Below are 25932 nucleotides of genomic sequence, written 5' to 3'. Positions count from 1 at the left end.
ACTGTAAATATGGCGATCTCCAGGTGAGTCATGCTGCGATTTTTTCGTCGGCGTATGCTCTGATGTTTAGCAGAACATCGGACGATGTAAAACGATACCACTCACATAAAGAAGCAAAGAAAGTGAGTGTAGTCATGCATGGGAAAACTAAAACACTCAACTCATCAGATCAGTGTCAACTTCACAACGGTTCTACTACTAGTATTTACTGTCCGGGGTGGAATATGACTGTCCGGGGCCAAAATACTTAGTTGTTGACAGTTTTACAACGATATCTATTCACAAGGGTAAGTTGACCCGGGTCGATGCGAATAAGCAGCGTGTGTGATTTGGGTTTTCACGTTGTGTTACACCTTGAGGCCGTGAATTGCAAATATTCCTTCGACAGACTACATCCGCAAGCATACTAGTTACAGCGGGCGCAAGATATTTACATATCTAATTTACACCTAACTCATGCACCTGGTAGGCAATCCCCAGACACTTTCCTAGCCGACCTACGAATAGATTGAATACGAGCCTGAGGGTCACATTTGTACAAATAGTACCGGTATATATGGATGGTTTAATATGGAAAGGTGTCATATTCTTGATATAATATTTTTTTTCACATACCCATCCGTATACGTCAAATTAGTAAAGTCTCCAGGGAGTATGTGTTAGTTAACAAAAATTCGACACCTGAATGATGGATTTGAATCCAGGAAGACACAACAACGTAGATATATCCAACAGAAAATGTCTCATTTGTAAAATTAATGAAGTAGAAGATGAAATACACTTTCTTCTAAACTGTAAATTATACATAAATGAAAGAAACGATATATTCAAATAATTAAAAATACAGCCTAAAAACAATACCAATAGAGAGAAATTAGAAACTCTTATTGAAACTGTTATTCTTTCTTTTTCTGTTATACTCTTATTTTTTTTTTGTATTTTTTGTATTTTAAATGTATATTTTATGTATCTTTTAATCTTTATTGTATGTTAGATAGGTTGACAATGAAGTTATTATTATTATTACATTATGATAATATTATACATATGCACATCAATTTGTTTCACGATCTGATTCAAGCTGGCTGAATGGGGGGCATTTTTGTACTGAAAAATCATCAAAATCAAGCATTTATGGATGGATGGATTTTGTTCAAACATGGTACATAAGTTGGACATTATGGGACCTTAATGCACATCATTTTGTTTTTCAGATTGGATTTATAATGGATGGCTGGCAGCCATTTTGTTTTAATGAATGCAGTTCTAGTGCCATATCTCTGCCATGCTTTGACTGATTATGTTCAAATTTTATATATTCATTATAGATCGTGTCATAGATGTACAGATATATTTGTTTGACTACCTGATTCAAAATGGCCGAGTGGCGGCCATATTTGTGCTAAAAAATCATCACAAATAAAGCATTTCTGGCATTGTGGATTTTGTTCAAACTTGGTACATACATAAGACATTTTGGGCCCCTGATGCACATCATTTTATTTTTCAAATCTGATTCAAAATGGCCAACTAGTGGCCATTTTGTTTTAATGAATGTTGTTCTAGAGCCGTATTTCTGACATGATTTGACTAAGTATGTTAAAATTTTATATATTTGTTCTACATGATGTTATAGATATACAGATGTATTCAAAATGAACGACTAGTGGCTATTTTGTTTTAATTAATGCTGTTCCACAGAAATATCTCTCAATATTGACAAGTACTCATTTGACGATCAGATACAAGATGACAGAATGTCAATCATTTCAGTGTTAAAATATTACCACAATCAAGCATCAGCTGCTGGATCCATATCTCTGTCACGTTTATGTTTGAACTATATTACTATAAACAAAATTATATATCTTAAGTTTGATAACTAACTGGGACTGTGCCATGCATGGCTTGTTGCCATTGTTTTAATTTTTCCAAACTTCTTTGTTTTTCTAGATACACAGCAATTAAGATCTGACATTTAAATATGGCTAGCTGGAAATTACGAACTACTGTGAGGGTGCTGCTTTCATCATCCAGGAAGCATTGTCATTTACTGCGACTGCCAAATACTAGGATGTTCTACTGGATGCCAAGAATTCAGTATGTACCAAATTATGTATCATGGTCAAAAAAAACATACTGTGTGTCCTGGGACCCAGGTCCATCGGAAGATCAAATCCATCATAGAGATGCAGATTGCAATGGCAACAAAGATGATGATCTAGATTTATTTAAGCTTAGTCAGTTTAATGAGAAGAGAAGAGAAGACGAATTAAATGATATTGTGATTGATGATAATGACACAGAAGGCAAAAAAGTGCCCTCCATCAGAAATGGCAAGCAAGGACTGGTAACGCACAAAATGTTTGAAGATCTTGATGATGAATTCTTGGAAAGTATCCAGCCTTACATAACTCCACAATTACCAGTGTCTCCAACATTTGCAACATATGTAGACCAATCAGAAACTTTATCTAACCTTGTCAAGATTGGTATGGACTTATCAAAAGTCCAGAAGCGCTGGACATTCAAAGATAACCTTATCAAAATGGATTTTGATAAAGACATCAAAGACAAACTCTCATTTCTACACCATGTTGGGGTTGATGATAGTCTTCTCGGAAAGTTTCTCACCAAGAATCCTTTCATTCTGATGGAGAGTGTAGATAATTTAGAAGCTAGAGTGGCATACCTGAATTTGAAGAATTTCACAGACGAAGCCATCTCTCAGATAATCACAAGAGCACCATATTTTCTTAATTTCAGTGTAAGTATTCATAATTGCAATGATTTGTATAATAGGCCCAGATGAAACGAAAACGAAAAATCCATTCAATTGTTTTTAAACAGATTGTGCATTTTATTATCTTATCAAATTTATCTTTTTATTTTTCGATGATAATTGAACTTTTCAAAAAGAAAAAAAAAGCTTATGAAGAAACGGATGCACGCAAAGACTGGAGACAGAAATAGTTTTTTAGGGCTGAGTAGTTTAATAGTTAATTTATATAATGCACTCAAAATAGCAAATATCATGACCTTATGCTGACAGGGCAAATCAGATTTATATAGTAAAATATTTTGTTACAACTACATCTGTTCATTCAATTGTTAGACTTTCAGAAGGTCAGCTAGACTGATGAGGGATTAACACATTTCCTTCTGATCCCGTTATATGCCATTCATATTTTATTATATATGTATCAAGCATGATTGTCTTGTTACCAATATATAAAGGAAGTCACCCTTCACAAGATTGTAAGGCTAATCAAAGGCAATGGAATGAAAGTGAATTGGGATGCATTAACTTGTGAAACAAATGTGTTGGGACAAATTAAATGAATTGTCAGTAGAGGTTGTGTGCAGATGATGTGTTATTTTTTCTAGTACCTTACCAAAAAATAAAGGCCACTGTTGAAGTGATGGTTAGGGAAAGTCCTCTGTTCTGTATGTCTCTGGACCTCATATATATTAGACCTCATATTATGATATGTAAGATAACCAAGTTAAACCATGAATTTGTACCACCTGCCAGGCTTATTCATTGGAGTGGTCAATCATCGACATAGCTGAAAACTATTAGTAGATCAAGTTCAGAATGTTACTGCTCAAAAAAAGGCATTTTTTTTAAGTTTGATCATGAGAGAATGACCTCATTTAAAAAACACTCTGCTTACTAGTAAAACTTAGTCGTAAATGTGATTTATTTACTGAGTACTCTCCAAATGAAACTGTCTGCTATTAAAAGTAAGCAACACAATATTATGGACATGATTCAAAGATTAACTTGTGATAATGCCATCATGATAGAAAGATGATAACATGGAATGTTTTTTAAGGCAAAATGTATGTAGAGTTAACACTTACAGAATTTTTCTCATAAAAATAAAATAATCGTGGATGTTTTTATTGTCTGAAATTGTCTCCTAGCAAAACAAAAGTTGGAATCTTGTGATTTCAAATAATGTTATTGTTGTGAATGTTTTAGAAAGGAAAATATACTAGGTTTATAATCAATAATATGTTTTCTAATATTTCAGATTAAAAGAATTGATAATAAACTGGGTTTTTATCAGAAAGAACTGAGTCTAACTGGAGATGAGACAAGATATTTGATAACAAGAAACCCAAAGGTAACCAAGAGGATCCTGAGGATTTTCACTGTCTGTCTCCATGCCAACCAGTGTCATTTCCTAGACATTATGTAACCAATTTATTTTGACTGTTGGCCATTTCGGTTCTGAGAACATACTGTAAATGACTTTATTTTCAATTAGATTTCATTTTCGATATTTTTGCTGAAGGAATGAATCAGTTATACAATAAAGTCAAAATGTTTGTTAATGAATGAGAAATTAGGTATGAATATATTTCCAATGGTATAATTGTTGTTCTTGCTATTTTTTGCAGCTTGTTACTGGTAAATTAGCCACTGTGAAAAGAAGTATATTTGCCCTGAAGGAACAGATGAGGTTTTCACAGAAAGAGTTTAAGAAGATGGTTTTAAATCAGCCCAAAATACTACAGACAGGTAGGATTGCTGCAGTACTTCATTTTACAGTTGATGCTTTAAATTTACAAGACATCAATAGACAGTCACATGACTTGTTTCTGATCCTCAAATAGTGTTTAGTTTTCTCCTGTAATTGCATCTACTTTTCAAAATATCTTTGGCAGCCAAGATTCATTTATTCGGCCATTGGCTTTCCATGTATACCTTGGCAGAATTCCCCTATTAACCTGTATTAAGGTTGAAGCCTACTCATGATTTCAAATACCCAGAATTTATTCATTTTATAATAAATTGTATTTCCAGGCAATATAAGAATATTGACTTGCAGCCGTTCTGAGAATTATTCGGACAGTCAGTTAGCAATATATGTTGGAACTTTGCAAAACACTTGGATCTTTTTCAATCTAGACTTGATGGCGCCGTTGTATTAGCACACCCACAATTGGAATCATTCCATTATCTTGCAAGATGCGGGTAAAACGCTGTTTTCAAAACGACACGCGTTGGTTACCATATATTAACAGGTTATATGTTGTATATGCATTCAAAGTGTTATTTTAAATTGTTATACCCATCTGAATCCACCTGACATAGCGTAATTTACAAAACAACTCCCGAGTGTTGAGTAACCCCAGGTATTAATGAACTCGTCGTTGGCGGGAAGGCTCAAAGTAAAGTTTCTTAGTGGGACGCGCTGCAGTTTCGCGTCAGTTTTGGGCCAAACTAAAAGTTGTTTTTACATTACTGGTGCATTATGTATCAAATTCAGATTTTATACAGTGGTGGGAGAGTACGTCAGGGATACACAGACGGAAAACTTGATTATAACGGTTTGATGAATTTTGTCAAATCAAAAGTGCCTTCCTTGATCGAATCACTTTTCAACAGCAGTTTGAAAATGACGGGGTATAACGACCGTTATTATGTCTAGTCCATTTTTGTAACAGGTACAACTGACTAAAATGAGCGAGGGGTTGACATTTTTCGACAGATTTAAGCAACATCCAACATGTGATTTTCAAAATTACTGAAAATAATTACAATATAATTATAAAAAATAAAGAATGGTTGCTGTGAACGCACGCTAGATAATACTTACAATTCACCAAGCCGACAACCCTATGAAATAGTAATCCCAAACCACGCGCCCGTCACTCAAGTGGCGCCGACAAGTCTAGATTGGGCAAAGACCAAAGTGTTTTGCAAAGTTGCAAGTCATTTTGCTAACTGACTGTCCGAATAATTCTCAGAACGGCTGTAAACAAAGTTGAGGGTCACCAGGTTAATATTCAAAAAAATCATGGTTGTATTTTAGTGGATAGCGACCATTTTGTTAGTATTATAGTACTTTTACCATAGGTTCCTTTCGCAGAGACATTATGACATATCTCAAATTGTAGGCTGGTGACATAGGCTGAAAAAAATAATACATTGTAAATGATGGGGTATGTTTTGTTTTCCTGAATTTTTAAAAAACCTGGGTTTTAAAAAGTGTTGAAAATGCAATTTTTGTTTAACATTGCGCTCTATGGGATTGTTCTAAAAACAAATTTGTCAAAAATGATGAGTAGGCTTCTATCTTAACTGTTTATGAAATCAAGGTAAGGGAACACAAAGTCGCATGTTGCAACGCATTTCCATTGGAAATCAAATGCCAAACTAATTGTAAACTAAGCTATGATGTGATTGTTTTAAATTGATTGATGGATCCATCTCCTTGGCATGCCAAATTAAATCATTTAATTTAACTCAGATCAAATACAAAATACAGCTTTTCCTAACATGATCATGCACAGGTTTGTAAGAATGGCCATGGAAAGCTGACTTTAGAGAAACCATGTGAATCGAATCATGAATATACATAGATCAGTGGAGCAGTAGATGTGATGACAGGAGGGTATGGAACATTATTCACTCTCAAGATCTCCATAGCCATATCTGACTGAGGTGTATTGTAGTGAATTTGTAACGAGTCAGGAATTATTGTAATATTTTGTAGCAGGGGGCGTTTGCAACTGGTTCTTTAATGTTAAAAATGCATCAATTTTGTGTTTGTCCTCACCAAACAGCCACTCTGGCAGTAAAAGTGTCCATACTAATTTTCATATCAATTGCATAATGGAACAATTAAAGAAAATTATATTTATTGACATACTCATTAATTTAATAATAATAATGACTGTGATGGTGTCAGATCAGTGTTACAGTAAAACAAAGCACTGTCACTGTATCAAGATGTTATTATGATTTCTGCTATTAAAGAACACTGTGTATGTGTATTCAGCTGTAAAAAATGTACCCCGTGCTCCATTTGCCATGCCCTCCCCACAATTTTTAATGGTCCATCCCTGCACTACTGTGTTTCTATCTGAATAATTTAACTGTACATGGTACCGTCTATAATGGAGCATTTCTATTTCTATTGCCTTAGGGGTAACAGCTTTTCTGATCAGTTTAGATGTCCATTTGTATCAACACAATAACATCTGGATATCTTTGAAACTAAGAGTAAAGTAGATGGAATAAAGATCATGTCATTGAAACAAAAATTACATTTTGATCATTTCTTTACATTTGATTATTTTTTGATTTTAAATTCTTAATATAAATTTCCATATTTTCATAAGTTTGCAGTGAGTTTGCATAAATTAATTAATTAAATAATGAAACATAACAATTATGGAAATAAAAACAAAATCAGCATAAGTTTGCAGTGAGCTCTACCATTAAAGGGAATTATTCCATGCTGCTAACTAATTTGACATCTGTCGTGTTAAAAAGAAAGAAAGTTAAATTTTTTTTTGAACAAACAGTGATCAAACTAACTGGAATGTGCATTTCTAAACCTTTACATATTGGTTTCATAAAGCTCTTTCTCTCTGTGCAAATACAACCTTTTTTTTAAAAGAAATTCTGCAGCAAGATATCAAGGAAACTTTGCATGTTGATAATAAATTACCGGTATGTTTCAAAAGCTATACAATTTGTGTCTAAATCTGAATATCCTAAATGGTTCTTTTTTCATTGATCACTTCTCTTAATTAATAATTAAAAACTGTGAGAAACTGCAATTAAAGATGTTTGATATATGTATTAATAAGTTTTCATGAAAATAAAAAATACTTACCGAGGGGTATCGTGAAGGGTTGTGCATTGAAAATGGATAAAAAGCACATATATACACATGGGTTTATTTATAGTACATTTTCGTTATTGAACAGTGTCCATGTCTGCATGGATTCAATACATTGCAGCAAGTTCAATAGAGCTTTATCAAGGGGGACATGCTGAGAAATATGAAGTCACGACTTCATACCCCTGTCGACACCTTGAGTCAGGCCACCATCACCCTTTGTATTTCAGTAATTGATGGCCAGTAGGTGTTAAGTTGTCTCTTCCAGTTCTTCAACAGCCAATTAAATACAGGATGCGACGAAACTTTATTAGTTCTTTTACTTTAAAACTACCAGCTAAAGACGATAGAATTTTTGGGAGCCAACTACCCTCCACCTAGCCATAATCAAGACTTACTGAGGTGTGACATAGTAAGGGGGTCACTGTATTTCATTTTTTAAGTAATTTTTATAACACAGGGACTATTGTTTCAATTGTTACAGGAAAATTTAAACTTCTAAGTACATTTGATTACCTGCACAACACTGTGGGTCTGAAACACAAACAATTTGTTCAGTTTCCGAGTGTGTTCAGATCCAGCTTGCCAAGAATCAAAGAGAGACATCAAGTAAGTGATAAAAACAATAAATTTTATTTTATAACTGTTGAGGGCGCTGTTCACTCTTGAGTTAACCAATCAATGACTATATATGGCCAAAACTTTAATTCTTTCAAATATCATGTTCAATGTGCAACTAAATAATGCTGCTACTTGGGAAAAGTAGAAAGCTATTTGATCTGCTAGCTCACCGTAATAAAGAATTGTTCATACATTAAATTATATCACTTGAATTTTTAGTTTCAGTATTTTCCCAACGCACAGTTCTAATCTATTGTAAATACTTTTTCTCTTTAGTATGTAGAAATTAGTATTTCAATAACAAACCTTTGTACGCCATCAAGAATATTCTTTACATACATTCTGCACATGCAAGTGGCATCTTTCTTCCTTTGAAACACATGGAACAGAAACAGATCTATTTGTTTTGCCTAAAAACACAAATTACAACACGTCTGAAGTTTTCTCGCCTAACATTTGGTGCAACATATTGCAAAGTTTGAATTGTGTTTGTTTTCATCACACTTACGGACAGTTTGTATTTTTTCACAGTACCTATCATCATTGGGACGTGCACAGTACAACCCAACACAACCAGGCTACGTAACATTAGAGAAGCTAGCCATACTACCTGATGATCTATTCTGTAAAGATATCGCCAAGACAACAATTCTGGATTACAATAAATTCCTCAAGACTTTGTAGCAAGCCTAATCTGAGATCCTTGATATCCAGGAAGTGCCTGTGAAATGGCTGCTATTGTCTCACCTAAAATCATTCATTGGTTACATCGATATTACTAATGTTTATGTTTCTATACATAAATTATTTTTTTTAAGTGAAAAAATGCGTTTTAATTTTAGTTTTGTGAATTTTTATAACGAGCTCCTCATTAGCTTCTCATTTACATACAGAAATTCCCCTTGTGACGTATGAAGGGGAACTTGCTGGGCAGCTTGCATTGCCGATACGTGTATATAAAGCACATTTCTTGTACAGTTTTCTCATCTTTGACTAAATTGCCACTTATGTACTTGTTCCTCGAAGACGAATGGACCATGATGAACACATAGTATCAACTTTGTCACATAGGGTTGAGTCAGATGTGAAATGTGTCCTTTCTGGCGTAGCTGGTCACCATAATTGTCATCGTCACTGGCTCATGTTTGTACACTGTCGATGGACCCCTGCACTGGCCAACATTTGAGTTGGTAAGAAGTGGTAACAGAGGTGTGAATTCAACATTCAACACTAATCACCGAACAACTCAGAAACTTTCAGCCTGCGAAAATGAAAACAATTAGCAGTGTGCAAAGGCAGCATAATTTCCTGTTTGTCTAGCGCTTCGTTTTCGCGGCACTATCGAAATTATTGCTACCTTTTACATAACACAAACTAAACAGTCTCTATAAAGCGATATTCAGGATCACAAAACAAGTCAGATCATTTGAAACACTTGCCCAATGTCTGTCTCTCTTCTGAAATCCGCCTCGGTGAACATGGGTGGACTGGAATCTATTTCTTTCAAAAGTGTTGATATTGCACCAGGTTTAAGTTGTCGGCGCTTCTTTTTCAAACCTAGTTGTTTTTTCATGGACGAGGACAGTTTTTTGAAAAAAGAAAATGAGGTGAAGTGGACACTGCATATGACGCTGTAAAGAGGAGGTCCATCCCAACTTTTTCTCGTTGCTTTCTCGGCTTTTGTCCACTGACGCCGCACCTTCAGATTGATTGGAAACATGTGAATACTTACACTATGGCTATATGTATTACTGCAACCGTCCACAATGCGTTTAACCATCATAAATGTTTGTTGTGAAAGCAACTTCTAAAATCTTTCTCTCTCTCAAAAAAAATAGACAAAATAAACGCCAACGCAGTGTTATATAAGTGACACAATGTTATACAAGTATGGCTCAGGAGTATGGCTTCCTCTCATATTTTGGCAATTGGTGCACTTTCGACAAGAGTCGGAAAACCGGAAACAGTCGATCGATTCAGGATAGGTGGGTGTGGCTACAGCACGACAAATATCTCAAATTTACTTGGATACGAGTAATCATTTTCAGCAACACTGCCCATTTCAGTGGGACACAGATCTGAAATGGGAAACGTGTGGGTGGGCATTTCACAGGCAGTTTAATGTTTAAAAAATGTATGGTCATGGAACTAAGTTTTCCACGAATATAATAATTATTGTTTTGAGTAGTTTACAATTAGTTTCTATAGCAGAAACATATATCCCAAGATTTGGGAAAATTTTCCAAAATGGCCATTTTTTCGATTATTTTACTTATGTTTTGAATGATTTACCATAATTTTTTTTCTGTTTTAATGGTAGCAAACTACCTTAATACTGTAAAAGTTGTACCCCATAACCTGTTACCAACACTAGACTCAAGTTTGAATCCTATACCATTGACCTGCATAAAACGATGTGTCCATTTGATTGGTTGAATTATTAATAAGTTCTCTATTTGAACGGAATTGAGTAAACAAATGTACATATAGCTAAGCACGTGTTCTTTCTAGATTCACTGACATGGATATATCATAACAGAAATATTAGAGTATCCTGCATGAACAAAGGAATAGTAATGTTGGCCTTTGATCTGCCATAATATGATCTCAAAGTTTATCCTTACAACATGCACAACTTGTTTGTGATTGGCTGTAATTCACAGAACAAAATTTACACAAATATATTGTGTGAAGAGGACCATTAGTATTTGAATTAGACTGGAGTCTCGTGCGACCAACATAAGTTGCATGTCATGGAAGTTCTCAGGTATAAACCTTATTACTGTTCTTAACAAAGGGACAGCTACCACTTTACGGTATCAAAAGGTTCATCGATCAGGTCAACACAAGAGAAATGAAAGTTTAAATAAAAAAAGATTTATTACAGAATTTTACAAATGTTTTAAAAATGTACATGATTGTATCTTCACAAAAAAACAAAATTCTGTGTCAGTGCATGATGGGATACATTTCAGAGTAGAATCCCAGTCATGATCTTTTAAGAATGAAAAAGTGGACAGATTGCAAACAAATAAGTCTCAGTTTTTAGTTCTCACATGGTAACATCAACCTAAATCTGTATTGTATATTCAACATTTTCAGAGAAGATATTTAAAGAAAAAGGTTTATCAGTTTTAATTGGTTCAATTATGATCATCAATAAATTATATAAAACTCACAAAGTGGATATACATCAAATATACAATTCAGTAATTTTCAAGAAGAATTTGTTTATAAATGAATGCCATAAGATAACAGTGGAGCTAATTATAATGTGGTGTTGCAAATCAAGCAATAGTTCACTGTTGCTAGGATTTCTTGTATGACTATCTGGTAAAAATGGTGATTATGTGGCTGAATTTATTTCATAGGCTAGTCCTGAGATGTTGCAGGTGTTTTTTCTTTTATTTTTACAAATATTTCAGCGAAAACCAGAAGAGTTTTTAGAATGGATGCATGCAGTGGTTGAAAAACATCTTGAATAAAAAACAAATATAAACTGTCTTTGGTCACATGAGGGCAGTGTGACCGGTTCGAGAAAAGTCATTAGAAATGTGAGGTCCATTTCTTGTATGATATAATTTAGCTAGATATCAATTATTACATAACAGTCATTGGTCGGCACCTCTTCATGTACCTGCATGTTGGAGTAAGTGATTGCCTTTACTTCAGTGCCCTGTTTGAAAATAAAATACAGGAACAAGTATTCTATTATTAACTCATGAAAATGCCCATGGAAGGTTTGGGAATAAAACTGCTTGTCCCTTTAAAAGTGTACTCATCTAATAAATAAATAAATACATATGTATATTTGTTTATTATGTTTAATTTACATGCTGCATTTATAGAAATCTGTAAAAGAATGTTGTATACAACTTCAAATCCCCATTGGGCAAGTCACAGCGACAGTGTGATGGACATGTGGGAATGTCCTAATTTCGATTTTGTAGGAAGTGACAGTTGACAATGAATGAGCTTTACCCACATCACAGTTGCAAATAAAAAACATTATGTCCACTTGAAAAGTCATGTGCTTACCTGTGGATGTTTATCTAGGTCAAAAGTCTCTCCATATCTGTAAAACAAATGTAATTGACACGTTAACCTTTTCACCACCAGTTCCCTCTTTTCATCACAAATTCACAAAATAGTCCTGTTTATAGTCTGCACTTTCCTATAAAATATTTGGGCAAAAATAGCCACATTTTTTTACTGAAAATCGCCATGAATTTTGTTTGCCTGTTGGCTCCAAAATTAGGGTTCATTTCCAGAAATATTGAAGAATATAAACAAAAAAGTGCAGAATAATTTGGGAAAGGAAGTCTGGTGGTAAAAAGGTTAAACGAGGCAGATGTGGACTCATCCACTAAGGCTGTTATAACATTCGTGTATCACAAAATTATGCAACACAAACTACTTACCCTTCTGCCACAATCTTGAAATTTTCTCTATCAAATTCAATAATTTTTACTTCCTACAAAAAAAGATACAAATAATGAATGCCAAAATGTGAAAGATGCAAACGCACCACCCCTCCATAAAAAGAGATTGTTGACTTCTTTTAAACATGTAATCTAGATGGTAATTACAGCCAAAAGATACAAACATTTAATATATATGCAAAACACATGTAAACATCATATTTTCATAGGCAGCCAATTGGATTTATTCATTTTGAACATTTCAACTTTTTGACTACAGAGGGAGCACTATCATATATAAAATCATCACGATTCATAACTGACTTACGTTGACAGTTAGTAAAAATTTTATAGATTGCATGATGTATTTAGAGACTCTAGTAACCTATGAAAATATCTATTCGCTGCAATTCAAATTTAAAATAAGCCATGTCATACTGATATGTTGCTGTGTTTTAGACAGTTTTTAAAATTTGATTCAATTTTCTACCCAAAATCTTTTGCAAAATTCAGTATGGAAGAAACACATTTCTGTCCTAATATATCTTGTACAACTGACACTGAAAACAAGTGAATTTAGGTTTTGGGCAAAAAAACTCATTTGCATTTAATACGGTTCCCATTCAACAAGTACAGTGTGTGTAAAATATATTGTATGAAATGTGAACACATACTGTGTAGCGCTTTAAGTAAGGCCTACAAAATTATTCATCTTTCTGGTAACTGTGTTCATTAAAAATATGTGCACCACAGCATTTGTTTGTTTTCATGACAAAACATGAATTTTAATGATTATTTCAGACTAAAATAAATTTAAAAAGCCACCTGCATACCAATTTTACACCACATTGTAATGTGCAAGTCATTCAAGTGCGATAAATTGGCAGAATTTCTAATCTTTCATTTATTTTATTTCATAGGTTTGAAACTTGGATCATCACCAGGTTTTTTTAGTATTTAGTGGAAACAAAAAATCTGTACCAATGAAAATAGTATCATTTCAAATAAATGATCGATCCAATGAAAAAAGTTATTACCAGTAAATGATTCAATGACAAGTTTGTTATTTGTGGTAAATGACCAATGAAAATTGGGGTCATAGTGGAAAACAATAAATGATCAAATGAAAACAATGTCATTTACAATATGTGATCCAAATGAAAACTGTCATTTAATGTGAGTGATGTCATTTTCTGTGAGTAATCCATTGAAATTACTGATGATCGACCCAATGAAAAAAGTTATTTCCAGTAAATGATTCAATAACAAAATTGTTATTTGTACTAAATGACCAATGAAAATTGGGGTCATAGTGAAAAACAATAAATGACCAAATGAAAACAATGTCATTTACAGTATGTGGTCTAAATGAAAACAGTGTCATCTAAAGTGGATGAAGTCATTTTCAGTGAGTAATCCAATGAAATTGATTTCTAACTAAAAAATTAGGATATATGAATATCTTACTAAATGACCAATGGAAATTGGGGTCATAGTGAAAAACAATAAATGACCAAATGAAAACAATGTCATTTACAGTATGTGGTCTAAATGAAAATGGTGTCATTTAAAGTAAGTAATCCAAATGAGAACAGTGTCATTTAAAGTGAGTGAAGTCATTATCAGTGAGTAATCCATTGAAATTACTGATGATCGGCCCAATGAAAAAAAGTTATTTCCAGTAAATGATTCAATGACAAAATTGTTATTTGTACTAAATGACCAATGAAAATTGGGGTCATAGTGAAAAACAATGAATGACCAAATGAAAACAATGTCATTTACAGTATGTGGTCTAAATGAAAACAGTGTCATTTAAAGTAAGTAATCCAAATGAGAACAGTGTCATTTAAAGTGAGTGAAGTCATTTTCAGTGAGTAATCCATTGAAATTACTGATGATCGGCCCAATGAAAAAATTTTATTTCCAGTAAATTATTCAATGACAAGTTTGTTATTTGAGGTAAATGACCAATGAAAATTGGGGTCATAGTGGAAAACAATAAATGATCAAAAGAAAACAATGTCATTTACAATATGTGATCCAAATGAAAACTGTCATTTAAAGTGAGTGATGTCATTTTCTGTGAGTAATCCATTGAAATTACTGATGATCACCTAATGAAAAAAAGTTATTTCCAGTAAATGATTCAATGACAAAAATTGTTATTTGTGCTAAATGACCAATGAAAATTGGAGTCACAGTGAAAAACAATAAATGACCAAATGAGAACAATGTCATTTACTGTATGTGGTCTAAATGAAAACAGTGTCAATTAAAGTAAGTAATCCAAATTAGAACAGTGTCATTTAAAGTGGGTGAAGTCGATTTCAGTGAGTAATCCAATGAAATTGATTTCTAACTCAAAAATTAGGATATATGAATATCTTACTAAATGACCAATGAAAATTGGGGTCATAATGAAAAACAATAAATGACCAAATGAAAACAATGTCATTTACAGTATGTGGTCTAAATGAAAACAGTGTCATTCAAATGATAACAGTGTCATTTAAAGTGGGTGAAGTCATTTTCAGTGAGTAATCCAATAAAATTGATTTCTAACTCAAAAATCAGGATATATGAATATCTTACTTTTGCAATAAAAAAAGGTTCTGCTGAGAAGACAAAAAGGAATTCATCGAGGAGTTGATATAACAGCGATATCATATCATGACCTGAAACAGAATAGTAACATTAATAAATAAAAAAAACACATTAATATTCAGTATGTCCCATCTTTCCAGTAGTTGATGAATTTCTTGCAGTGGAAGAATTCAAACCATATATGGTTTGCACATAAATAACAATCTAACAAGTTTATTCATTTGAATAAATATAATATACTGTAGAATCTTTTATTTTCCACTTCACTATTTTCGCTGATTCAGTGAAAATAAAATCAAGTGAATATACCGTTGTTTATATATTTTATTATTAAATTCATTTCATCAAATATCAGTGAAAATAAATTCCATACAAAACACCCAAAAAGTCTATTCAGCAAAAATTAATTCCATGTAAAATAAAGTATTTTACAGTACATGAGTAAAAAATTCCTTTAAATCCCATTTTTAGAGAGCAAATGGAGATATGACATATTATAAAGAACATTAACTAGAATGTATGGTTATATAACTGTTTCAAAGTAGATGCTATATGTGAACATTGTATTGATTCTTTATAGGCAAGACTTCAGAATACGTCAAAGGCTGTTTCCAAATCTTACTGTTACTAATAATACTCATTTCATCATTATCTATGTCCTACCTTCTGCTTCTATTCTTTGCGTATCTGTCATTTCTACTGTATTAATATCTGTCATGTAGCCAAACATTGACTGTACAACCTGCCAATAAAACAACAAACGACACCAAATATCATAACATACTATTGTTCATATAAAGACATTATCTCTGTACAACTATCACACTGAGTAGGTAAAATGTTCGCAAAGTTTTACAAGTCAGCAAAATTTTGCTCCTCCATAGTATGTTGTAAATACTAAGCAATTTTTTTTTTAAACAGCAAAAGACCTATAGTTTGAACTACATTAGAGTGGGTAGTCAGCTGCAATTCAATATTTAAATTTAAAAGTTGATGAGCGCTTAAAAATGGAAGGAAATACATATAACTGCTACATAATAATCAAAACAAAGTGTAAACGAAAAGCTTTGTCTCAATTTCAAATAGTCAACCTTTAATCTGTTCCAAGAAAAAATTGATTCCTTATCTAATTAGCTGAAAAACCATATCAAAAAAACTTGCAATATTTCCATCAGTGTTTGAGATGTAAAAACTGGAACAAAGTCCTTTATATAAAGCATTTTTTGTTTATGATCAACGCTGTGTGTTTTATTGTAGAGCAATATGCACATACATATTCTAGGACCATGGCATGTGGTGCTATGCACCAGTCAGGTTTAGGGCAGAAAACAGGCCAAGATATACAGTATCACAGGAGATTAAACACCAAACACATTCTGCAAATATATCATAATAACGAAAATGATCTTCCCACAGTGCCATATTGCTGGTTTTTTTCTAAACCGGGACATACATGTAGGGGCGCAGCGCCCTGATACTCTCGGCTGGCACCCTCTTACCGAATTGCCAATTGAACTTTCAAGTCATAAATATATTTCTTGAGCCGCACACTTCCATGCTGCCATATAACATAAAATCTTTCTTAAATATATTTTTCTGTGTGAAAACTTCCCAGCAATACCAGCTGACAATGTGTCTGGACACCAAAATTACTCCAGGTGGTCACCTGTGTATACACCCTCTTGCTCATTATTTCTAGAAAATCCCCTGATATTGGATATGCATTCTGTACTCCAACATGGCCACCAATTAGCAATTATTGTTATTATTATTAATCATGGACATAAATGATTTGAATATCAAGTTTAATTAAAATCGGTTGAGACAACGTTGCAAAACGGTTGATTGACATGTACTAAATAGCTACCAGTTGGATATTCATCAAAATAACTAAAGACAACTTTCAAACCACTGTGTCTTTTTTGTACCGAATTCCAACCAAACATGTCAATGTGTATCTGAGAAACGAGTACCGTACAATAAATCAAATGGCCACCAGTCGGCCATTTTTAATCAAATCACGAAACAAGATGACATGCATCAGTAGCCATGATGATACACGATTCCAATGCAAAGTTTGCCTAGGATGATGACATGTTTCAATGGCCACTGATGTCATCTAAACAAAAAACAAACCAATATGCATGTCTTCCATAATGACTTGTCATTGTAGCACTATTAAACAGTATCAGTTCAGGCATATTCGAAAAATTATGATTGATGGATGGAAGGATGAACCCAAAAAATATTTTTTAAATATGCCAGGTAACATTTCCAGACATTAAAGTCACTGCTGTCTTTCCTGACTTTTTTTTTGTCTCATGTGCTAGTTGACAAGTGGAAAACAACCTCCTAAATGATTGAAAAGTAGGCCAGACGTAACAGTCAGCGCAGAGAATCAAAACCAAGAAGGTCTTTGATATGCAGTGAAAAAGCTATTCTTTATGGACTGGATTCGACTTTTGCAGACAAGGTCATACGACAGAAGCATCCAAGCTTGTGTGACCCATACGACCAAAGGCATCAAAAGCTGTATCCAGTCTGTAAGGCTTTTATCATACACCTTATAGGTGTAATTACAATTTTACCACACTGTGACCTCAAACACACAACATAATTTAGAATGACGCAGATTGTTGCCTGGCATGCTGGGCTATGGAAAATTATTGTCCTGATGTGACAACACATTTTCCATAGTGTTACGAGGCCTGGCAATACATGGTATATGATAATAACCACTATAACATAGCCCAGACAAACATACTATAAGTAATTCATATGAAAGTGGATACCATCACTGTGATTCATAATTTTAAATATTATCTTCTAATACATGTACTGTATAGGCGCTTTTTGCCCTTACACAAATGTAGTTATTAACCCTTGGCTGTGCCATTCCATGCGATATCTGCCCTTATAGTTATTAACCCTTGGCTGTGCCATTCCAGGCGATATCTGCCCTTATAGTTATTAACCCTTGGCTGTGCCATTCCAGGCGATATCTGCCCTTATAGTTATTAACCCTTGGCTGTGCCATTCCAGGCGATATCTGCCCTTATAGTTATTAACCCTTGGCTTTGCCATTCCAGGCGATATCTGCCCTTATAGTTATTAACCCTTGGCTGTGCCATTTCAGGCGATATCTGCCCTTATAGTTATTAACCCTTGGCTGTACCATTCCAGGCGATATCTGCCCTTATAGATATTAACCCTTGGCTGTGCCATTCCAGGCGATATCTGCCCTTATAGTTATTAACCCTTGGCTGTGCCATTCCAGGCGATATCTGCCCTTATAGTTATTAACCCTTGGCTGTGCCATTCCAGGCGATATCTGCCCTTATAGTTATTAACCCTTGGCTGTGCCATTCCAGGCGATATCTGCCCTTATAGTTATTAACCCTTGGCTGTGCCATTCCAGGCAATATCTGCCCTTATAGTTATTAACCCTTGGCTGTGCCATTCCAGGCGATATCTGCCCTTATAGTTATTAACCCTTGGCTGTACCATTTCAGGCGATATCTGCCCTTATAGTTATTAACCCTTGGCTGTGCCATTCCAGGCAATATTTGCCCTTATAGTTATTAACCCTTGGCTGTACCATTTCAGGCGATATCTGCCCTTATAGTTATTAACCCTTGGCTGTGCCATTCCAGGCGATATCTGCCCTTATAGTTATTAACCCTTGGCTGTACCATTCCAGGTGATATCTGCCCTTATAGTTATTAACCCTTGGCTTTGCCATTCCAGGCGATATCTGCCCTTATAGTTATTAACCCTTGGCTGTGCCATTTCAGGCGATATCTGCCCTTATAGTTATTAACCCTTGGCTGTGCCATTCCAGGCGATATCTGCCCTTATAGTTATTAACCCTTGGCTGTGCCATTCCAGGTGATATCTGCCCTTATAGTTAATAACCCTTGGCTTTGCCATTCCAGGCGATATCTGCCCTTATAGTTATTAACCCTTGGCTGTGCCATTCCAGGTGATATCTGCCCTTATAGTTATTAACCCTTGGCTGTGCCATTCCAGGCGATATCTGCCCTTATAGTTATTAACCCTTGGCTGTGCCATTTCAGGCGATATCTGCCCTTATAGTTATTAACCCTTGGCTGTGCCATTCCAGGCAATATCTGCCCTTATAGTTATTAACCCTTGGCTGTGCCATTCCAGGCGATATCTGCCCTTATAGTTATTAACCCTTGGCTGTGCCATTCCAGGCGATATCTGCCCTTATAGTTATTAACCCTTGGCTGTACCATTTCAGGCGATATCTGCCCTTATAGTTATTAACCCTTGGCTGTGCCATTCCAGGCGATATCTGCCCTTATAGTTATTAACCCTTGGCTGTGCCATTCCAGGTGATATCTGCTCTTATAGTTATTAACCCTTGGCTGTGCCATTCCAGGCGATATCTGCCCTTATAGTTATTAACCCTTGGCTGTGCCATTCCAGGTGATATCTGCCCTTATAGTTATTAACCCTTGGCTTTGCCATTCCAGGCGATATCTGCCCTTATAGTTATTAACCCTTGGCTGTGCCATTCCAGGTGATATCTGCCCTTATAGTTATTAACCCTTGGCTTTGCCATTCCAGGCGATATCTGCCCTTATAGTTATTAACCCTTGGCTGTGCCATTCCAGGCGATATCTGCCCTTATAGTTATTAACCCTTGGCTGTGCCATTCCAGGCGATATCTGCCCTTATAGTTATTAACCCTTGGCTGTGCCATTTCAGGCGATATCTGCTCTTATAGTTATTAACCCTTGGCTGTGCCATTCCAGGCGATATCTGCCCTTATAGTTATTAATCCTTGGCTGTACCATTCCAGGCGATATCTGCCCTTATAGTTATTAATCCTTGGCTGTACCATTTCAGGCGATATCTGCCCTAATAGTTATTAACCCTTGGCTGTGCCATTCCAGGCGATATCTGCCCTTATAGTTATTAACCCTTGGCTTTGCCATTCCAGGCGATATCTGCCCTTATAGTTATTAACCCTTGGCTGTGCCATTTCAGGCGATATCTGCCCTTATAGTTATTAACCCTTGGCTGTGCCATTTCAGGCGATATCTGCCCTTATAGTTATTAACCCTTGGCTGTGCCATTCCAGGCGATATCTGCCCTTATAGTTATTAACCCTTGGCTGTGCCATTTCAGGCAATATCTGCCCTTATAGTTATTAACCCTTGGCTGTGCCATTCCAGTTTACTTACCATCTCAAGGGATTCTTCAAGTGTGCTACCCCCTGATATAATATTAAGGAAAATTAAATATTTACATGAATTATATATATTATCATTGTATCATCACATAAATTTATAATTTTGTGGTATTGCATGGAGTTCATGTATCTGCACCCTACCATATTAGGAAATGCAAGAACAAAGTTCCTCGTGAGAAATTTCTAATAATTTTTACCAATTTCCAATCTATAATGTGACATTTTGTTTTCTGATGTTAAATTGTTGTAGCTCTAGGACATCTGTTGGTTGTCTGTGCATTTTTGACAGGAGCTTTTTTTGAGTGAATATTTCTTTTTGTACTAGTAGATTAAAAAATTGTGTGTAAACAAAAATAAATCATTAATCCAACAAATATTTAAAGTTGTCATACTCTATTAAATGTAATACTGTCATTAAAAGGATACATGAATGAAGTCTGTTAGGAAAAAGCAAATATATTATGAATAAATATCTCATTTACTGACCATTATTAATTTCATAATTTTTAATAATGTCTGTCACCATTATAAATTATAATGTCTAGTACTTCTGTACTAAACAGAATGGAATTGGAATTTCACCAAAGCATATGGCAAGGATGAATAGGTTCTAAGTTTGAAAACAAGATATTAAAATTGTGTGTTGTATAGCGATGCTTTCAAATTGCAAAAAAATACATGCCATTTCTACACCAAAAAACAAATTACCGGTAGACTAAATTGATACTTACTGGACATCTGCAGTGTGGTCCAGGTCTGTTAACAAAACATAATAATAAAACATTTCATATTACACTTTTGAAAAGAGATCGTTTTGAGGTCTAAAACCATTCAACCAATCAATTAATTAATTAACAAAAAATTACAAAGAAGCCTTGGACTTTCCCAGTCAGATTAAAACCATATCTTGGTTTGGGCTTTTTTATTTCACTTTTTTTATTATTTGTTACTAGCTTTCAAAGTTTTAGTAATCATGAAAGTCCACAATGTATAAGGCTATAGTTAAAAATTATATATACGCTAAAATTTTGGAAACAGTGCACTTCCATCAATGGGAGGTAGTGGCACTGGCAGCACTGTTTTGTTTTTTGCTGTATGTGAAGGAAAACAGCTCATTTATGATACATGTAAGACATCTTCAGAATAGAATATTGTTCAATGATAAGGCAATCATTTTCTGGTAATGCTCCAGTCAATGTCAACCCGGCCCCTTCTACCTCGGGCGATACGAGACAAATGTGGAGCATTAGACGGGGTTAACCGCCAAACTGTGCCCACGGAGGTGGGGTAATAGCCGTTTTTCGTGTCCCGTCCTTGCTAGCTGCGTATGCGTATATGTTCATTGAGTACTCTGCTGATAGCAAGCATGGCGGACAGTGGCGATTGGTATGCTGCTTTTATAAATGCTCTTCAGGACCATGTTGCCAAAATATTCAGAAGTGCATATCCTTCTTGCCCCAGGAGGTGGGGCATTTGTCAAATTTTACAAAAATAATTTCTAAACCCCCCACTAAGCCCCGAGGTGGGAATGGTGGGGGTGGGGGTTGACATTGACTGGAGCTTAACAAACTAAACTATGAATCCTGTTCAACATTCTGTCCTGAACCACAGTCCCTCAACACTGGGACTGTGGTGCTTTGATGCTCTATGGTTATGGCGATTCTATTTTTAATAAATCAATAAGCTGCTCCGATGTGCTTCCTCGATTGATAAGCATATAACTACATACACGGGCGCTTGCAATCGGATTTATGGTTATTAAAAGGGAGATATGCTTGGGTAGGGTTATATATAGTAATAAATACTTTATTATTTATTATAGTATTTATTTCTATATAATAATAATAATCTTTATTGAAGTCGTATCCTAAAAGTGGACATACATGTAGATCTAAGTACAATAAAGCATGGTTGTCATTCCATGTTAGAAATATTCAGAATAAAAAAAAAAGAAGATACACTAGTATAAAAAAACTAAACTAAACAAAACTAAAACAAAACTTGCCCGAAAGTGGGTTAGAAATGCAAATTAATAAAGTAAATGTTAGGATTACTTATTTAGATATCTGAGGCAGCTGGGTTTTTTTATTAATTTGCTTTCTCTTAGGTTGAAACATTCATATAATGTATTTTGCTAGACATTTTAGCATGACAGTATTCTTTGTGCCTAGTATGTTGATAAAACTTGTATCAGTGTTTCCCTCAGTACACTGTCTAATTGTGTTGAGAAGGATCTGTCTTTCACGTTTGTATAACTAATATTTTAACAGAAAGTGCTCTTCATGACATTAGTATCGCATACAGGACAGCTTCTTTCAGTAATGTTAATTTTATGGTATCTGCCCAATTTAATTTGTAAAACATGTGCGCTTAATCTTAGTTTGGTCATTGATGATCTGTGTAGTGGGTTATTTACTGTCAGCAGATAATTTTTAAGTCTAAATTCAGTTTTTAATTTTCTATAAGTATGTACATGTAGTTTATTTCTGTGGTTAATACATTTATTGTCATTGTTTAGAGAATCCCTACTGTTTATTTTGAAGTTTGTTTCAAGTGCTGTATTAATATTATTTATTAGATATTTGTTTTCATTAATCTTTCCATTTTCCAACTCATGTTCCGTTTTAAGGTCTTTGAGAATTGTTTTAATATAATTGACCCAATTTGGGCTGCCCAAGTTATCCATATTGATTGCAAATCTGTATGCTTCATTTATGAGGCTGTTTTCAGGCATATTGCGCAATCTCAACCAATATTTAAACATCTGTCTGATACATGTAGTTATTAGGGGGTATCGTCCCAATTCTAAAGCAGGCAAGGTTTGTGGTCCTGCAGTTTACCTTCAGTATGTACTTGCAAAATTTTAAGTACATTTTTTCCATTGGTGACAATAAGTGCATCAGATAGTTTTTATTTTATAATTATTATGTCACATGTCCAAATTTCTGCACAATATGTGAGTATTGGTTTGATCATAATGTCAAACATTTTCAGATAGATTTTGATGGGAACTTGATTTTCCGAGTAGAGCATCTGCTTCAGTTTTTCAAGTCTACTTGTGCTTTATCTAGGTTCCCAGTGGTATTTAGTTTTATACCAAGATACATGTATGAGGATACTCTTTCTAATTCTTGATCATTCACATAAAATTTTATTTTATTCAAACTTTTCCCACTTTTGTTAAATATTATAGTTTTTGATTTTGCAATATTAATGTTTATTCTCCATTTTTTACAGTAAGTTTCAAGATTAGTAATTGCATTTTGTAACCCTGATTTAGCCTGCGATAGGATTACAAGGTCATCAGCGTATACTGTAAAATCTGTATTAGAAGCTACGACTTCTATTAAAATGTTACAATGCAATAGAAGGGATGTGGCTTCTATTAAAATGGTACAATGCAACAGAAGGGATGCAGCTTCTTTTAGAGTATCTACACATATGAGAAATTGTGAATGTTTGGTTGTCAATTATTCAAAAAGCATGGGTGCGACTTATATTAGGGATGTGGCTTCTAATACAGATTTAACGGTAATAGGCAAGGGAGTTTATGATTTAAAAGTGTTGGTGCATCATTTTCAGACGAGTGTATATGTTTTTTTATGTCATTAATATATATATTGAACAATATTGGGCTTAGACCATCACCCTGCACAGGAAAGGTGTCCGTCAGGCCATTTTTTGTTTTCACGCAGCCAACAGAATTTTGGTATATGCGTTTTACTAGTTTATAAAATTTATTATTGATTCCCATTTGTTTCAACTTGTGCATTAGGCCTTCATGCCAAACAGAATTTTGTAATTAGTCGTTTTAAAACAAAAATATGGTCTCGCGCACAAGGAAATACTCGCTGTTACGGCACGCCTGATTGGCTGAAAATGAGTATGCGCACTTGATTTACCCAGAACTCTGTGTGAATCCCCCTTGATTCTGGCTGCTGGCCATTTTCGTTTAAGAAATCGTCGGATATCATCAGAAAATGCAGGATTTGTGCAGTTTTGAATAAAACCAAGTTAGCGATTATGAACAATGGTTATTAACGTAACACCTGATCCCCTCTAAAATTTTTGTTTCACATTTTAAGGTAAGAAATCGAAATTTGAAACCGACAGGGTGACAATTTACTAGGTGCCATGTTTCACAACTTGTTTATTTATATACGTATAGCGGATGATTTTTTTTCAAAAAATTAGTATTTATTGATTTTCAGCCCCCAAGTGACTGTGGTCTCGCGTTCCAAATGTTGACATGAAACCTAATTGTTCTTTAATTAATATTTCATTTTCTTGCAAATATCTACCGGTAGTTAATTTTTGTTTTAGGATGGAGATAAATAGTTTGCTGAGAGTAAGGAGAAGAGTGATTCCTCTATAGTTACCAGGGTCAGTGATATCACCCTGCCCATAGCAAGCCTATCTCCCTCAACCATAAATCTAGCCCTGAGTACAGTTCTGTAGGTTGGCCTTCTTCCTCTGATCATTCGGCCCCCACAGTCCTGAGAAGTCGCATAGACCGAGGATTCGATACTAATGTGAAAGAATGTATTGGGCGATTTAACAGGCATTCAGCTTTGCAGTTAAAAAAATGAGCAGGTTGATACGTCTAACTATTCTAAATACCTTAACTGGAAGCGAAATTACATAAGATATCCCACTAGGATCGATCAAATCAACATTTTCCAATGTCAATCGAAAATATACGCCGCCATCTTGTTCTTGACATAATCATAAACAAAACATTGTTTCGTTGCGTAAAACTAACGTTCCAGTACTGTACATGTAGATTAATTTTTCGGCCACAAAAAATGTATTTGTGATTGCTAGATTGGTCGATACAATCATGAAAACTGCAGAACGGTTCTCCGCCATAAATTTGTAGGCGGGTGTCGAATCCTCGGTCTATGCGACTTCTCAGGACTGTGGGGGCCGAATGATCAGCGGGAGAAGGCCAACCTACAGGACTGTACTCAGGGCTACCATAAATCCTGTTGCAAGCGCCCGTGACTACATATTACCCCTCAAACAAAATTTGTCATACATTATTTTACTAGATTTGAAGTACATTTATAAAAAGATCTAAATTTACTACATTTATTAATGACAGAGAGGGTATAGCAAATAGATGTGAATAAAATATCAGCAGAAAACTACACCCCCCCTAAGTTTCCAAATGGGTAGCCCCTTTACAAAACGGCAAGCGATGTTGTGCAACATTTCTTCCTGACGCTGTTGGTTCAAAACACAGTAACGATTAACCACGAATTTCTATAAAGTTGCCTAAAATCAGCAGTGACGCATTTTATCCACAAAAACTCACATTCGTATCCAGCGCCAACAATGTTTTCTTCATTACTTGTCTTGTTCGGGTCATCCGCATCGGCGAAATCTCCACTGGCGGCTGCCATTTTCCTTTGAA

At 34.7% G+C, this 25932-nt stretch overlaps 2 protein-coding genes across 2 annotated transcripts; one reads left to right on the top strand and one right to left on the bottom strand.

Moving 5' to 3' along the window:
- The first annotated feature begins 2 nt into the window (after positions 1 to 2).
- On the top strand, positions 3 to 8960 carry LOC100367198 (transcription termination factor 3, mitochondrial-like). Its single transcript, XM_085508095.1, has 6 exons — positions 3 to 287; positions 1954 to 2767; positions 4041 to 4133; positions 4411 to 4531; positions 8131 to 8255; positions 8799 to 8960. Exons 2-6 carry the CDS (start codon positions 1985 to 1987, stop codon positions 8949 to 8951), a joined length of 1275 nt encoding a protein of 424 aa, XP_085364221.1. The 5' UTR covers positions 3 to 287; positions 1954 to 1984; the 3' UTR covers positions 8952 to 8960.
- A 2666-nt stretch (positions 8961 to 11626) lies between these two features.
- On the bottom strand, positions 11627 to 25923 carry LOC100367049 (tRNA-splicing ligase-activating factor archease-like). Its single transcript, XM_078006638.2, has 8 exons — positions 25834 to 25923; positions 21248 to 21272; positions 20509 to 20540; positions 15959 to 16037; positions 15284 to 15366; positions 12689 to 12741; positions 12306 to 12342; positions 11627 to 11943 (listed from the first exon to the last, which is right to left on the bottom strand). Exons 1-8 carry the CDS (start codon positions 25891 to 25893, stop codon positions 11854 to 11856), a joined length of 459 nt encoding a protein of 152 aa, XP_077862764.2. The 5' UTR covers positions 25894 to 25923; the 3' UTR covers positions 11627 to 11853.
- Between the last annotated feature and the right edge of the window lie 9 nt (positions 25924 to 25932).

This window comes from Saccoglossus kowalevskii, chromosome 14, assembly GCF_978046115.1.
Source record: "Saccoglossus kowalevskii chromosome 14, keSacKowa6.1, whole genome shotgun sequence".
Taxonomy (NCBI): Eukaryota; Metazoa; Hemichordata; class Enteropneusta; family Harrimaniidae; genus Saccoglossus; species Saccoglossus kowalevskii.
The sequence above is the reverse complement of the archived record's forward strand: the minus strand, read 5'-3'. Positions and strand labels throughout refer to the sequence as shown.